General features: G+C 38.4%; 1 protein-coding gene across 2 annotated transcripts in view; it reads right to left on the bottom strand.

Annotated features, from left to right (window-relative positions):
• Positions 1 to 808: 808 nt before the first annotated feature.
• The window catches only part of LOC115427021 (A disintegrin and metalloproteinase with thrombospondin motifs 2-like), a 160,470-nt gene continuing 143,717 nt past the window's right edge, over positions 809 to 17,561 (bottom strand). For both annotated transcript variants that reach the window (XM_030145367.1, XM_030145366.1), the window contains 10 exons: positions 14,030 to 14,163; positions 13,818 to 13,941; positions 12,262 to 12,342; positions 12,012 to 12,175; positions 11,755 to 11,911; positions 11,496 to 11,631; positions 9,484 to 9,691; positions 8,948 to 9,077; positions 7,421 to 7,495; positions 809 to 4,156 (listed from right to left, as the gene is read on the bottom strand). In XM_030145367.1, coding sequence (XP_030001227.1) covers positions 2,010 to 4,156; positions 7,421 to 7,495; positions 8,948 to 9,077; positions 9,484 to 9,691; positions 11,496 to 11,631; positions 11,755 to 11,911; positions 12,012 to 12,175; positions 12,262 to 12,342; positions 13,818 to 13,941; positions 14,030 to 14,163 — 3,356 coding nt within the window. In that variant the 3' untranslated portion in view covers positions 809 to 2,009. The remainder of the gene's footprint in view (positions 4,157 to 7,420; positions 7,496 to 8,947; positions 9,078 to 9,483; positions 9,692 to 11,495; positions 11,632 to 11,754; positions 11,912 to 12,011; positions 12,176 to 12,261; positions 12,343 to 13,817; positions 13,942 to 14,029; positions 14,164 to 17,561) is intronic.

Here is a 17,561-nt window from a genome sequence, read left to right as displayed (position 1 = left end):
AAAATAATAATAAAAATGAAATAATCTTACAACTGGTTACACATTTGCTGCATAGACTGACAAAAATGTACGCATGACCAAATATTCTGATGACAGTGATGTTTACAGCAATATATGCTCTCTCTCTCTGTATATATATATATATATATATATATATATATATATATATATATATATATATATATATATATATATATATATATATATATATATTTCCTCTATGAATGTGTTGAAAAGTTAGACATCTGAAAGAGAAATCATTTCTTTGCTGTTGAATGTGTACCAGGAATTACTTCTATTTTAATAAATACGCAGTAAAAACTTCATGACCAGAGGCAATATTTCATGTAAGTATCTTGTCAATGTTTATCCTTTTTCCCAGGCTCTGATATAAACAGTTAAATAATGTGAAATCTTTTGTAATGTCATGCTGACTCATGCCTGAGCAGCTTCACCATAACAGGGCAGACTATTACTCTGTTTTACTATTGATTACTTGATATTATAAAAAGTAGCATAATTTTTCTAGCAGTTGCACCTGATACAGTCTACATAGTGTATCTTTGTTCAGGTACAAATGGTTAATGTTTCACAGTGAACATGAATACAATATAAGTGCTTTGTCTCCCCCTATGTACCATATGCTGCACTACTACTAAGAAAATGAGCACACTCTGCTAAACATGGTGAAGTTGTGGAGTCTTGGCTTGGTCTGTGATTGTTTCATCTTAGCATTTCTGAAGAACTGATCCTCTGGGCCTAAATAGTTCAAAAAGCAGCAGTATCGTGACACAGAAACTACACAGTATTTGCAAAATACCACAGGTGCTGAAACTTTAATAAATATTAAACATTAAGTTCTTTTTCTTATGTACAGATTTTGTACAAAGACATCCGTAGGTGCTTTTTTTTTGTTGCTGAAAGTTAAAGATGTACCAATAATACAACTTTAAAAGAAGAAAATAAACTGGCCCTCAAAGCTTGTAATTGCTCATAGTTCAGAAAACAGCCTTTAGAAAATATATTTAAGTATTATTTTTGTTCATAAATGTATGCACGAGGGACACTGTTTTAGCATCTCTGGAAAAAAGGCACCATACTTGACTGACCATTAAAAAATGAAAAAAAAAAAAAAAAAAAAGTAATCAAAATATATTTTCTCTTCAACCACTTTGTCTGTCCTTAGCTTACTGTAGTATTAAAACGTATCATGGAAGAAAGCACCAAGTGTTTGGCAAAGTCCCTCATCAGTCTTCCATATGTGGACTTCCTGAGAGATGAGAGACACCATGCAGTCAGACAGACGTTCGCTTCGGAAAAGGCAACACAGGAAGTACAAACTTTTACATCTCAATTAAAAGTAAAAGAACATTTTCTGGTTTGATGGCATTACCGCATTGGTTTTAGACCTCCAAAAGCTCAGATTGCAGTTTTTGTTGAAAGTCCAAAGTGCTGGGATCTTAAGAATGAGACAGATACTGAACGTATCCATCTGAGAGGTATTAGCACCAGTCTGGGGGAAATGAGCTGCAGTCCTGGGCAGGAATATCAAAGCTTTGGATTCTGGGTGGTGCATTTATTTATCTGTAAGTGCTGTTGGGGATAACGCCATTACACAAACTATGTAATATCAAATGTACATCTTCACTGAATGAACCCTTGATTAGACTGTGATTTGGAGGGATAAAAGTTTAGCTTGATAAAGTGCTGGACAAACAGGATCTACACTTTTTATCCCTTCTCTTTTTCATTATTGCGTTTGCACAGGCAAAGCGATTTGCAACAGTCTGTAGTACAGGGCTTTTCTTTATTCAAAGCAACTGTTCAAACTTTTGGTCATGATATTCAGTCTCTAACACAGTCCTGACTGCCACGATTTAGATATGAGAGTTTGTTATTCTGTGAATAAGCCTGATAGAATGGATCACGGCAGCAATGATGGGTTCAAACAAAGCTTAGTCTGTAAAAAACAGTCAATCTCTATAAGAGAAATGAAAAGACTTGGTCTATCAAGCTGCATGGCCTCTCTTCATCCTAAGGAGAAAGTTTCTTTTCTCTTCCAGAAGCTCCTGAATGCGTTTGTTCCTGGTTCGCTCCCTCAGGTTGACCCGGTGTTTTGAAACCATGTTGTTTTGAGAGATGTCAGAGTCGACATTGGTGACCTGGTTGTATGAGACCTCAATGTTGTTGTTCTCACTGTTCTCTTCAGCTTTTCCCTCAGGTCTTACAGTGGAGATGGGAGTCACCACAGGGACTTGTTGTTTCATTGTTGGAGCGATTGTTGTGGGAGGTGGGGCGGCTGTAGTGGGGTTTGAGGTTGTTGTGGGAACCCCTACAGGGATGTATTCAGACAGGTCCTGCCAGGGAGAAGACGCGAGGTCTGACATATCTTCACTGTTGATGGTCGGGATTACCATGGTGAGGCCATCGTCCAGCACCATAGTGTCACTTCCCATTCCCACGTTGCTGTAGGACACTGTGATATCATCGCCACTGATGATGGTCCCACTGGTAACTGTAACATCTCCACTGCTTGAATCACTATAAGGCATGGTTCCACTGGGCATTGTGACTTCATCAAAATAAATGCTTTCTGTAGTTGCTAAGATGTCGTCAAAGGTACTCGGTGTTGTGACCACAATGTCTGTCCCAACGTCATACCACAGTGGAGTTTCATCTGTCATTACTTTGTCATCACTGATGTATGTGACGTTGACTCTTGGTTCGGGGAAGCTGCTCACCATTGTTGTGTGGATACTGGTGGTAGATGACACAGTTGATGGAAAGTACTCCTTCAGATGCTCTAGACTCACGTATGAAGTGGGGGCTGTGGTATAGTAAGAGGGAGGTGTTGTAATTGTTTTCTTTTTGGGGAAGGTTTTTTTCACAGTCACCTTATTCTGATTGCTCTTGGCTTGTGTGTTTGTGGAATTTTTGTGTCCTGGTTTCCAGTTCTTATTGGGGTTTGTCTTTGTTTGAATTTGTTTTGTAGTTTTGTTCTTTGGATCAACATTCTTTTTGGTATTGACTTTTGGTGAAACCATTTTAGGAAACTGTTTAGGTTGGCTGTTCTTTGCAGGAGTAATCTTTTTAGGTATTGTCTTTGCTGGAGTTGTCTTTTTGGGTGTTATCTTTGGCGGAGTTGTCTTTTTGGGTGTTGTCTTTGCTGGAGTTGTCTTTTTGGGTGTTGTCTTTGTAGGAGTTGTCTTTTTGGGTGTTGTCTTTGCCGGAGTTGTCTTTTTGGGTGTTGTCTTTGTAGGAGTAGTCTTTTTGGGTGTTGTCTTTGCCGGAGTTGCCTTTTTGGGTGTTGTCTTTGCAGGAATAGTCTTTTTGGGTGTTGTCTTGGCAGAAGTAGTCTTTTTGGGACTTGATTTTTCTGGTATTGTCTTTTTGGGAGTATAGTTTTTTGGTTTGGGACTGATCTTTGGTGAAATATCTTTTCTGGTAGTGTTTTTTGGTGGTGTGTTCTTTTTTTGACTGATCTTTGGTGGAATACCTTGTTTGGAGTTTTTCTTTGGCGGAATATTCTTTTTGGGCTTGGATTTTTGCTGGGTGCCAGTTTCAGTGATGGTTTGCAGTAGATTTGAACCAGTTGGACTGGTCTTTGTGGGAGGGTTTGTCATGGTGAACCAAGCTGATGTTGTTGTGAGGTGACTCCTTGTGGTGCTCTGTAACTGTGGGTCTGTGCTTTCATATAGATCTGGGGCGGGCACAGGCAGGGGGTGAGAGGTAGCGTTGGGAGATGTCATCGTAAGTGAAGTGGTTGCCATGGAAAAGGTTGTGGGAGAGGCAGGTGCACTGGTAGAAATGGGCAGGTGGGTGGTGATCTTTCGCATCACGCTGGGTGGGTTGGGGGTGGAATATGGAGGAGCAGTGGTGAGGGCAGGAGGATGGGTTGTGGTCCAGGTACTGGTGGTGGAAACAGACATGGTGGTGAAGCCGGAGCCAGAGCTGCTGGTGGATGGAGGAGGAGCCGTGACGCTGGGCCGGGTGGAGGTGATGGAGGGAGAAGTGGAGGCAAATGTGGGTGGAGGCTCTGTAGCGGTGTCATTGCTGCAGGTCTTGCAGCAAATGCGCTGGTAGTCCGGTAGAGAGCAGTAGCGCTTCAGCACCTCCATACGACAGAACACAGAGCGGTCTCCATGACAACGCTGGCCTGTGAAAGAGAGAACAGAGACCTAAGACTGGACTCGGTCTTGAGTACAGACAACATCGAGGTGTGTCTGGATGTATTTGTGCCTGTGTGAAGGAATGTGTGTCACCTTGAAATTTGTGTGTATGTTTGTTATATGTACAGAACATTGCATGCATACTTGTGTGTGTTTGTGTGTGTGTGCTGCTCCACACCGTGCAGAGTACAGTAGTAAAGCCAGACCATTAGCAGAGGATGCAGGAAGGAAGAAGAGGAAAAACCCCAAACATTAAGAGCAGTCATGAGATTAATCCAGAGAAACTGAAATGGAAGAAGACAGGTTGCCAGTCTTGTGTTGTAAATTGTAGCTGTTTAAATGCAGTTTTGATCTAAAACATCTATTTCTACTGCTTACATCTATGATTCTGCTTTCTGCATACATCATTTTTCTGTTATTAAATTTTAATCCTCAACCACATGACTTGCAGTACCCCGCCAGTAAAAATAGCCCGTCTTGTTTTTGACATGTTGATTGAACATTCCTGTGAGAGAAAGATCACACTTTTTAAAACATTTTTATTGATACAACTTTGCTGTTGAGAATGACAGGAACTGAAACAATGAGATGTACGCCCCCCCCTTGCTCAATATATAGATATATTTTTTTCTTAAGAAAAATAATTCAACTGTATCGAAAGTTACAAGTTCACAGTCACTTTGGTAAAACACTTCATTACTTGGAAATCAACCAGTCAATCTGTTTATCGATTGAAAAAAAAAAAAAAAAAAAAAAAAGAAGTACATAAATGATATTTGCTGTTTAAATAAAATACATAATTTCCATGATGATGTAAAAACTGGAATGGCACATTAAGTGTCATATGAAACATTTACAAAACATTAATAAAATTTCCCTGATAAATCAAAGTGCATATAGACGCAGTGCACGTAGTCCATCTGAATGTTTCTTCAACGTTAGCCAAACGTTAGCCAGCCCCACGCAGCAGGCCAGTGAAGCCACAAAACAGTTACCCATAGTATAGAATATTATAGAAGAAGATAACAGTCATGAACATTATTAAATACAGTCAACACCAATGTTATATACAGTATCGCACTGCTAGGTCTGGCTTGGTCTCATACAGTCCAACTCCAGCAGAAGGAAACCTTGGATAGCTCGCTACATAGTCACAACAGAAATATGTGATCACAATACAATGACAAGTCTGAAGTGTTTTTTTTTTTCTAGATGCCATATGTGTCGATACCCTAGGCCCTTTGTAAACCCTTCCCAGTAGTCGGACAATGGTCCAACATCACCTTGGTAGGTTTGATGGTTGGCGGGTGTGAGTTTGTTAAGTTGGTTTGAAGCTGCCTCTATTCCGAGCGAAACTTTGAATGAGTAAAGCCATCTCTTTCACAGATAAAATGCCATTACATTCAATCCAAGATAAGGCATTGTTCATGTGGTTAATGTTCATCAAAATAAAATGAGACCATCGGACGCTCTCAAATCAAAGTTTATGAGGTATTTCTGTATCTGATCGCGATGTGTAAAAGCCCGATTGATGAAGCAACCTTACACACACCCATACACACTACACAGATAGACACAGACATACACATACACACACACACACATATACACACACATATGCACACACACACACACACACACGCACGCACGCACGCACACACACACACCTACACCTACACACACACACACATACACAAAAGCACTCAGACAAAACTAGCATTATTCAGATGCCCAGGGATTCATTTATGCTTTCACCGCAGCTTACACAGAAAACACACATGCACCCGTGCAAATATACACATCGACTACATGCACTGACTCACACACAGACACACATATATACACACACATACAGGGGATGGATGCAAATGAGCATGACAAAACGTGATCCTATCCTTAAAGAAAAGAAGCGACAGTAAACCACTTATCCATCTGAGAGAATGGAGAGGCAACTAACTGACCAAGTCCTGCATAATATAGGTCTAACCCCTTACCCCCAAAACACTTTACCTTTATTAAATATTCATCTGTACTCATGTAAAATCAATAAAAAAATACACATAACAGTCAAGGATCTAAGCGATCAATAGCAGTCCAAAGGTTTTAGGCAAATAAGCTACAGCTTATTCATGGTAAAACATTATTAATATTATTGTTACTCATATAGATTTAGATTTATAGGTATATATAAATACAAATATATTTATAGGTGTATTTGTTTAAAGTCTGCAAGCACAAATAAGCTGCATTTATTGAACTTTAGTATAACAGTCAAAGAGAGGATGGCTGATGATGAGGTGAAATGGGAAGCAACCTCAAGCGGTCAGACTACCCTGTTTTTTTTGTTTTGTTTTTTTCTTTTTTAGCCTTTACTTCAAGAGTCTTCACCTCACAGTTATCTCCCCAAAACTCAAAAGGTTTACTTATGTCACTTCCTGTCCCTGTGCTGAGTTCCTGTCAATCTGAGAATGGAATGTAGAATGAGACGCCATTCTCATCCCCGAATGGAACCAGGATGTCAGATGAGCACTTTAGCAAAGATGTCCTCATTGTGACAAGATCACATTCACAATAAAGCTTTCATATTTTTTTATAACTTTTTTTTTCTATATAGATATTTATATACCTTTTTCTGTTTATTTTCACATCTGTTTTCTCCTCACAATGACAGTGCGCTACAAAAAGAAAAAAGCGCAGCTGCATCTCAGGAGTGGTAACCCATGACAACACGCAGCTAGCTCGCGCAAAACATGGCCGTCAAATGCAGAGGAGGTCCCTCACACATGAACGGCTCTTTGACACATCTCAGGAGGTGTCATTAAAAGCCTGTTTGCCTTTCCACTTCAAGATTCCTTTTCACGTCAAATATTTTGTTGATCTTTTGAGTTTTTGACTGGCCAGCGGTTACAACACAATGCTCCACAAAGGAGAGAGAGATAGAGAGAGAGAGACAGAGCAAGAGAGAACCAACTAGCACACACAGGAGCCAGAGACCTCCCCCAGTCAGAGCCGTCTCAGACACACAGAGAGAGACAACATCCCCTCCACCAAAAGAGAAGCGAAAGCTTTGCCGCTCGCTCACGGGCGTGGGCACAGGCACGGGCGTGGGGGAGGGGCGGGTCAAGGGGCCAGCCGGGGTCGGCCCTGCAGAGACAGGAGGACAGAGATGGGCAGCGCCCAGCAGAGGACAGACATGCAGCTGCGGCTGCTGCTGTGGAGGCCAGGCTGGGAACTATAGAGGGAGGTTTTACGTGAGGAGATCTTCGAGAAGTTGGGGTTGGGGCGAGACAGCCACTGGATCAGGATGTTGCCATTCTTGTTGAGGTCTGATGAGAGAGGAGGGGGGCATTATTATTTAGTTTTATTATTGTGTTTTAGTCAGATCACGTATCCCTGTGTCTTCCTAGACCAGGGGTGTCAAACTCATTTTAGTTTAGGGGCCACATATGGCCTCAAGTGGGCCAGAGCAGTAAAGTAATAGAAAAATAGCTGATAAATATTTACAAATCCAAATTTTTGTCTTTTTTTTATTGAAAAGAAGTTAAATTAAATTATGAAAATGTTAAAATGCCTACATTTACAAACAATAATGAAGAGCCTGAACAACTTGAAATTTCTGAAGAAAACTAAATGCAGTGTTAACATAATTATGCTTCAACTTATCATTTATACATGTGCAGCACAGATCACAGTGGATCCACACAGGCACAAAATATTTAGTAACAGGCAGAATATTGTTAAAATTATGCAGTTAAGAATTTGGAGTTGATATTATTTACATGTTATTCTGCTATTATTTTACATTTCGGACCCACTTGTAATCAAATTATGCAAAAATTATTTTAATACCATTGACTGTTAAAGTTTTCGGTGTAAATTTTTCACTTTGTAAATTCATCCCATGGGCTGGATTAGAATCTGCGGTGGGCAGTTTTAGCCCAGGGGCCGTATGTTTGACACCCCTACCCTAGAAAAATCACACATAAGAATCACACCTCTAGTTGTTACTGCATTACAGAGGGATTTATGTTCTATTATTTACTGAGCTGGGTCACACACAGACACACCTGTTTACATTATAGACTACAGTGAAATGTATAAACAGCATTTTATATCAAACTAACTGCTAGTATTCACTGATGACAAATAATCATGTGCAATAATATAGAAACCAGAAAATTTGGAACGGATCAGTTTAAACTAGCAGGATCTGGATTTGACACTGGATATTAAAAATGTTTAACTGTAGCTTGGATCTTATTCTTGTAGGTTTTGCTTTTAGCTGACATTGCATTCAGTAAAGTAATTGCTTTAATCTGGAGAGGTGTTTAATTACATAAACAAAGTTCAACAGGGTAAAGAAACTCATTTGTTCAGAGAATCACACCTGCATGTTGTTAAAACTTTAGTCTGCGCTGTACAGCATAATTATGATAGAATTCACAGTATTCCTTCCTGTGATAATGATGTAACTGCATATTATTTACACATTATTTTAGAAGATATGGGAAAAATTAATAACTTACTCAAAAGAGATGCACATTAACACATTTATGCTGTAAGTGTATGCAACTGAAGGGTGTTTCTCCTGTTACTGATCCGTCTTATCTCCTTATGTCTTAAATGTACAGTACAATCTACAAATGGGATGTTCCGTTCAATGAAACAATGAGCATCCAACTTATGATGAAAATTTTTACTCTCATCAAATATGGGTAAATGAATTAATCTGAGGATCTCCGCCTGATTCTTAAGCTTCGTCTAAACTCCACACTCACTGGGACATGGATCCATGCGACAGACTCTGATGGTGTCGGGCTTAGTGTCCAGACACAAGCCGATGGTGTCGTCCCGGTTGTGGCACACAACCTGCCTTTGTTGTGTCCCATTGCCACATGTCACTGAGCACTAAAAATACAGGGAATACAAAAATTAAAAGAGAATATTAGCACATATTATCTGGGAAATACAGATTTATATGTAACTGTATGAACACTTAAATGATTCACATAATGTAAAACAATCCAATGGCCCAGAGTCAATAAGGATTATGATGAGTTTGTTATATTATTATCCCGGGTTTACTTTTTTAGTGAAGACACTGAAAATAACATGATCAGTTCTTCAGGGGCTTGTCAAACCTGCCAAGAATACAGCTCTGAGAAAATCTTGGATACTTGGAAACAAATGACCATCTGTTCAGCTTTGATACAAAAATATCATTACATGCCAGAATAAAAATCATTTAAACATTTAATCCAACTTTCAGACTGATTGTTTAAACCCCCGCCTGGACCCACAGACGCTTGCGTACCTGTGACCACGGCCCTACTCTCCACTGGGTGGGGCAGGGGTGTCTGTTGCAGGCTCTGCGGGTCTCGGGCCGGTCGTCACTGCAGTGTTTATTGTGAATAGAGCGGGTGGTGTTGTCTTCTGAAGGCTGGACACAGCTGACCGAGCGGATTTGCATCCCCGTCTTTCCACATGGCTTACTGCAGTTCTGCCACTCCCCTGTCACCCAACTGGAGAACATCATGGCAAAGAGGGAAACAAGACATTTTGAGGGCATTCAAGATGTCAAAGCGTTCAGGTAAACAACTACAGAAGAGAGAAGAAAAAATACCACTCAACATAAAAAGAGCCTTAAGTTGTTCTTTGTTGTAGAAAACTTATTTTTACATCTGTCACAAGTATCGCTTTTTAGCAATTATTGTAGCTAACTACAAATATTTAGCATAATCACCTCTATTCACCTCTTTAATCCCTTACTGCCTACATTTATTTACAATTATATAAAGAAAAAAATATTTATTTGTGTTGTTATTGTCAAACAGACCCTGAATTAATTGCAGATTGTAACTCTGAATATAACACATACAATAGTTATGTTATGCAAATTAGTGACATTAGGCATAATTGGTAAAATAATAACTACACAAATGTTGATCAGTTCCTCCAGTCAATAACCCAAATAAAACAAAATGATCCCAAAATCGACACAATGTCATGAAATTAATAAAACTGTTACTGAAAAAGGGCTTTGAAACTGATCCATAACCAGTGGAATACTGAGGTAAATTCACAACAATAGTCTACAAGGGCTTAAAACCAGCAAGATCATATATGTCGCTATTTTCACATCATGGGAAGGAGCAGGACCACACTTCAAATACACCCCCCTAAAGAGGTCCTCATTCCTCGTAAACATTATTATCCATTTGTAATTTACTATAAATAAACACTAGTTCCAGTTATTTGAGGTTGTGGTTCTTATTCATGATGGGGTGCTGTAGTCCAGATTGATCTTGGCCTTAAGAAACGTTTCAGAGAGACTTTTTCAAGGTCTTGGTCTGTCTGAGACTTGAGTGTATTTTTAATCGGCCCAGCCTCTGTCAGCTTAAAAGGTGAACGAAACTATGAAACTAAAAATTTTGTATTTTGTCACTATTTTAACATCATGTTCTACCATTTAGCTGTGTTGTACTTGAGACTACAATGTCTGAAAATGTGGTTGACATAATGCTCTTGTTTATCAGGTCTAGTCTCAGTTCTTTTAGTCTCGTTCATGACTTGTGACTTGACACGTCTTGGTTAAGATGATTACAACACTTTTTTTCTAGGTTACATTTAACCTTTCCTAAGTGATTTATCACCATTTATGATAATAATATCCTCTGCATTTTGCATTTTTCAGTGAAAATTAAGTTTTTCCTGTGTTTAAGTTTAATTTTAGATGCTCACAAACACTCAGAGATGCAGAAAAGCTGAGGATCTGCATTTTACTGGAATTATTTCAATGTATTGATAGGGTAAGTGGTTCAAAAGCTATAAAACATCAGATGCTTTTGGTCATCAGAGGCTGTGAGGGTTAAACTGATTAAGAATGATTGTGATTAGTTAATTATGAATAAATTATGTATTGATGGAAGACATTTTTAGGTTATTTCTCCCTCTCCCATTGTTTTAAAAATGTTATCTTGCAGTTAGTTTTATTTGTACAAGTCATTACCAGTAATTTCTTTAGAGTATTTAATCAGGAGGCAGTAAAATCTGCGCTGCACAATTTAAGCTTACAAAGTATAAAAGAAACACCAGAAATCAGGTGTCCAGTCCCAATGAATGCCTCTTTTATTCTATAAGATGCCCTGTAAATAATCTAGTATAATGATTACTCTCTAATACTCTAATACTAATTGCAATTATTTAATATTTGTATAGTGACAGCCCTCAGTAGCTACTCTACCCAGATTGTGTTCACAAAACTGTGCCATAACTTTTCATTTGCTGTATTAAACTCTAGGATATGCAGTAGAATGCAGTGCCTACATGGGTGGAGGACAGGGCTTCTGGTTGCAGTCTCTAATGTCTCCTCTGGGCTTCATGTTGGATTTGTTGCAGAAGCTCTTGTGGACCATCTTACTGTCAACTTTTCTTCTGCAGCCGTATCGCAGGTATTGTTTCCCTAAAGCAGTAGGAGAGAATAGAAGAAGAACAAGAGGAAACAAAAGATGTGCAAGAATGAAACATATTTGAACCAGACTTAACAGCTTTAGTGTGAAAACACCACCAGTGTGTGTCACTGTACCTCCACCGCAGGCCTTGGAGCAGTAGGACCATCTCTTTGGAGCCCACTCGTAAGCGCTGTCCTCCACCAGCATGTTGTTCTGAATGGCAGAGTCACTGTCCATGTTCATCATGTACTTGTAAGACAAATTCACATCCTCATCTCCATGTAGTTTCACCTGCACAAAGACAGAGACAATGATGTGAGAATAAGAATAAGACAAAAACAAAACTTGCAGCTGCCTGAATGAAAACCAAAGTGAATTTAACACTATTTACCATAATCAGAACCCCATGTCTGAGAGGCCCGGTGGTCTGAAGGGTCTCCTTGTCGTTGTCATTCTCATATTCCCACTCCACGCCTTTCTCTATGATTGAACGGGATTCTGGGTACTCATTTTCCCCATTTAAGAAGAACAGTCCTGATGCCACATTTTTCACAGCTGTTGATCAAAAGGAAACATTTATAGCTACACAAGACTCATAAACAATCAGACATGCATTAAAAAACACACACATTCTCACATACCTAAAGTGTGGGAGGCTGCTTTCAACTCTTGGATCAGCAAGTGCCTCGCCCCTCTAGGGACTTCAAGAACTTTAAGGAAACCTAAAATGAAACACACATCTGGTTCATGACTCCACCATCATCAAAAACTCATTTTACAGTTTCCTGTTTGCAGCCGCAGCTAATCCAGGAAAAAGCTCTTACGCACTTTACAAAGTAATCCTACTGATTTGTTAAAATTCCTTCAGTCTCAAGCTGTTTTTTTCTCTAGGAAACATCGCACACTGTGAATTTGGTGATAAACTGTTTTCAGACCTCAAGAGTTAGATAATACACTAGTAAATGTTTGCTCATTAAGAGAGTTTGATGTAACGTCTTGCACAACACTCATGGAAACACATCAGCTCAAAGCTCACTGTGGTCTGGACAGTACTACATATGTTCCTCTAGAGGGCGACATTTAACTGAACATACACAGAAAAACAGTTTAGAGCAGGGGTGTTCAACTCATTTTAGTTCCGGGGCCGCATACAGCCAAATATGATCTCAGGTGGGTTGGAGCAGTAAAATAATAACATAATAATCAAATGATATTCACAACTTCAAACCATGTTTTAGCGTGAAACAGTAACATTACATTAACCCATAAAGACCCAGTGTTACTTTTGTGTCAGTTCCAAAATATTTTGTTGTCTGTATTTAATGTTCCTTAAAGAGATTTATGACAATTTATTATGACATAATCCTCAGTGTTTTTTCAGTGGACATCATTTATTTTCCAGTATTTAATTTACTGTTCATGTCGATGTTCATAAAAGCTCAGATTAAAGTTGAGGGTTATTACATCAAAAACAGAGAAAATGTGACTTTTTCAGCAAAATATATCATTAACTGAACATAAACTCAGTGTGTCCATCCATTGTCATTTATCAATGACAATGAATGAAAATGTTTATGTCTACAAAGTACAAACTATCCTTGAAAAAAATGTGAATTACGTGTACAACTGCAAACGACCTGAATTTTTTTAAAACAATATTATGCCTCAACTTAACATTTACACACGTCTTTTACAACTTACAGATCACAGTGGATCTACAAGGACACAAAACCTTTAGTAACAGGCAGAATATTGTTCAGGTTATATATATTTATTCAGGTTATTTGCATTTTTTGTGAAAGGATAGTTTGTAGATGTAAACATTTTCATACTGTAATCTTTTTTTTTTTTTTTTTACGCTGAAACAAAGAGAAACATTTGGAATTGTCATTATTTATAGGATACTATGATAGTATTGTACTGGCCTGGCCCACTTATGATCATAATGGTCTGTATGTGGCCCCTTTTGACACCCATGACCTTTCTCATGTAGCGTCGCATGTAATTTTTGTATTTCACAAATTCATCCCATGCGCCAGTTTTGGTCCACGGGCTGTATGTTTGACATCCCCGCTTTAGAGCAAACACAGACCAAGTATTTATCTTGTCCACATTAGAGTGAGATCAGCTGCAACGATGGAACAAAATCTGTCTATGATTCAAGGGGTTAACTGTACTTGTGATTGTTGTGTGTTACCGTGTTTCTTAGTTGTGCGTGTGATGGTGTCTTTGAAGGTTTTGCAGCTGGAGTTGTCCCCTCCACACACTCCACACTTGTCCTCCTGCTTTGAGGAGCCCACCACGCCGTCACAGCCCACTTTCTGTTTATGAGGACATGGAAAGTTTAACACATGTCGATCTGGACACATGTAGCCTTCTTTCACTCCCGTTTACACTAACATCACTCACCTCACATTCCCCACGCACACACACGCTGTGAGGATCTTTGTACGAGCAGCGTGTTCCATCCAGGGCCATTCTCTGCATGAAGACCACATCTCGTGTCTCCTTTGACTGGCAATGCAGGTGGCAGCGTTTGTTTGCTGGTAAACAAGCACACACAAAGACAACCACATTAGTCAGTCAGAATGGTACTATTTACAGCACAAAACTCCTTTGGTGATGTCATTTTTACAGCATATGATTATTTATATGTGCAGAGCGAGCTTTCCATGAGTCAATGTAATGCTTTGCCTCATTGTGTCGGTTTGTGACTCATTCTACAACTGCATGAGCCTCAGGAGACTAAACCTGGCACTTCATTTGAGTCCAGATCAGCACATTTTAATCAAACAGGACAATATAAACCAGAAACCTGGTCTGATACTTTGACATTTAGTAGCAGCTGACAAACTTGTTATTGTAAAATTAAGATCTGCACATTGGTTGGAAAAACTAATGCTATGAAAGAATAATATTTTCACCAGATAGATGAGTTTACTGACAAAAGATATGTCATTTAACAATAACTGGAGTGACTGAAGTGCAAATGCATAGAAAATGAAAATAAAAGAATAATAGAAGTTAAGAGGTATTTCCTGAGAGATCAATAAAGTTCAATCTAATCTAATCTAATCTAATCTAATCTAATCTAATCTAATCTAATCTAATCTAATCTAATCTAATCTAATCTAATCTAATCTAATCTAAGGTGGAAGTCACACATGTAAGCAACAAGCAAGTATGAAGTCTTGACCTTTAAATCTCAAGTAAGTCCTGCGTTTCTATGGTAAAAATTGAGAAAGCCCTGTTAAGTTCCTGCTAAACACCAAGCAACACATGTTGAGTCATTGTTCAGATCAAGGAAAAGCACTCAAGTCATACAAATGTCTGATCTTACATAAAAGTAGTGATAACATAGCATAGTCCTGGTGAAAATAAAAGTCATTGTTTGTATGGGTTTTCACACAAACACATATTGCATCAAAGTTAAAATGAATCAAACATTGGTCTAAAACATGTACATTACTCTCTGTGGTGGAGTGATCATGGGAATTAATTAACTACTTTTAATATACTTCAATACTAATTCTAGGGCTTTATATTTGACTGAAGTGCTTCCTTTATTTTATGCAGGTTCATTCTCCTGCTCTACTACATCTCAGAGATGTTGTATTTTCTACCCCATTACATTAATCAGTGTTAAATCCAGTCCAGTGAAAATAAGGCAATGTGGTGATTTTGATTTTTTTTTTTTTTTTTCCTTCCGTTTTAAACTAAATAAACTCTTAAAAACCCTCTTGGATTTAATGTAAAATTTACTATCATAAAGCTAATACATGGACACAGTGCTACAAACATGATGTTATGGAATTATGATGCAATGCTCTGGATGAAAATACAAGCTTTACATAAAGTTGATCAAATGAGCTCAGTCTGATATTAATATTAGCATTAATGATACATTAGTACACTACAAATGGACTACTGGATTCATTCTACATTTATTCTGTCACTTATTCTATAACGATTGACAAACCATTAAAAGTGACTGAGTCATGTTTCAAAAGCCTGTCGTCATCCTCATCTTCTTCTGTCTTGTCAAGTTACCTGCAGCAAGTCCAACTCATGTGTCGTTCATCAGTATTAGTGGGCTAAGTCTCAAAAATGTGACCAAAATCCAGGTGAAATCAAGTCGTAACTTAAGTCTCCAAACTCTCCTATGAATCATCCTTTCTGTCATTTAAGAGCTTTATAGTTGGTTTTCAACACTTGAGTATCTTCCTTTTTCTTGTTTTCTGCTCATTTTCAGGTTGTGTTAATGACTACCGAGGGCTGAGGGTTTTTTTGGTTGTCTCTTTGATCATTTCCAAATGAATTTTTCTCAGCATTCAGCCTTTCTATACTGATTCATCATCATCATTTACAACATTATTGCCTGTTCATAAAAGCAGAGTTAAAGCAAATGTTATTATAGCAAAACAAAGACAACTGAGCAAAAACCATTAACTAAACATAAAATCAAGTATCTACAGCCACTGTCCTTTGTTAAACTACATGGGTTTTACTGGTGGGCCAATGCTGCAGAAAATAATAGTGTTAGCACGTTCACTATGGAGGGGTTGAATGTCCACGTGGGTCATATCTGATGACCATGAAAAGCTGAGAAACTGCATTTTACCTGAATTATTTACATGTATTGATAGGATTAGTGGATCAAAAGTTATGAAACGTCAGTAGATGCTTTTGGTCGTCAGTCTGTGAGGGTTAAACTGATCAACAATGATTGTGATTAGTTAATTTTGAGTAAATTACATATTGATGTAAAAGTATTAGGCATTTTTAAGTTATCTGTCCCTGTCTGTCCTGTGATCTGACTACAGCGTATGCACAAATTGCAATAACAGTGAAACGATATATTGTGCAGGCCTATGCCAAATTATAAATAAGGGCAAAACACACTTTTGGCAAGAAAATCTATAATGTGAATGGATTGATGGATTTAATAACAAGCCTGTTCTTCAACTGGATGAACAGCCACAGACACTGGGGAGCCTTATGTTTCATGTTTCTTTGCTCAAGAGCATTTTACACTGTATCTGTTGACATGAGAAAAGACTCAAATAGAGACAAAAAAAACCAACATTGTGTCAAACGTTTCTAAACAAATGCTACAATTTCACACTCGGGGCAGACACTCGTTTTCTCTTCTCACACTCTCTGGAACTCAGGAGATGACAGACCATGAATGGAATTCAATTTCACCTCCCTAGTCACTTTTTTCTCTCACACACACCCCGCCACGTACATCGCTGCTCACACACTCACACGAACAGAAAAGTAATTTGAGACAGAGAAATCCTTGCTGCAAAATATGGCATTTAGAAATGATAAGAACAGAGAAAAACAATTTAGCAAAGCCCATTTTAGTGGAGTGTGTGTAGCCTGACCTCCGATTGGATAGAGACAGCTCAGCACTTTCCTCCAGGGCTGCCCTTTAGTTGGATAATAATTTAATACTAAGCAGGAAGGCAGTGACACTTCCACTTAGAGACATGGTGCGTTCGACAGCCACACATGAACTAAAACGAACAGTAACTTTTCACTAGTTTGAGGAGAATTGTGAGTAGTAAGTGCAGAACTTAAGCCTTGTCCACACATAGACTGACGCACTGACATGTTCTCGTCTATAAAGGTTTCTTCAGACTGCTTCCATCATGTCTTCAAAGTAATATTTGATAAAAAAGTACAGGTAGTTACAGTCTTTGGTCTCAGGATTTATTCCTTCTGTTAGTTCCAAATATCCAGATTGAAGTTGGAAAAAAAGCCTTTAAATCTGCTCCTGCTTGGAATCAACTACAAACTGACATGAAACTTAAGGAACTGGCCTCATTGAAAATTTTACCATGTAAGCAAAAAAACTTAGCTGTAGTTTTGCCTAATTTATTTTGCTTTTTTAAAAAATGGAATTTTACATTTTAAAACATTTCCCTGTGGTCTA

Source organism: Sphaeramia orbicularis, chromosome 10 (assembly GCF_902148855.1).
Source record: "Sphaeramia orbicularis chromosome 10, fSphaOr1.1, whole genome shotgun sequence".
Lineage (NCBI taxonomy): Eukaryota > Metazoa > Chordata > Actinopteri > Kurtiformes > Apogonidae > Sphaeramia > Sphaeramia orbicularis.
This window is presented reverse-complemented; position numbering and strand designations above follow the sequence as displayed.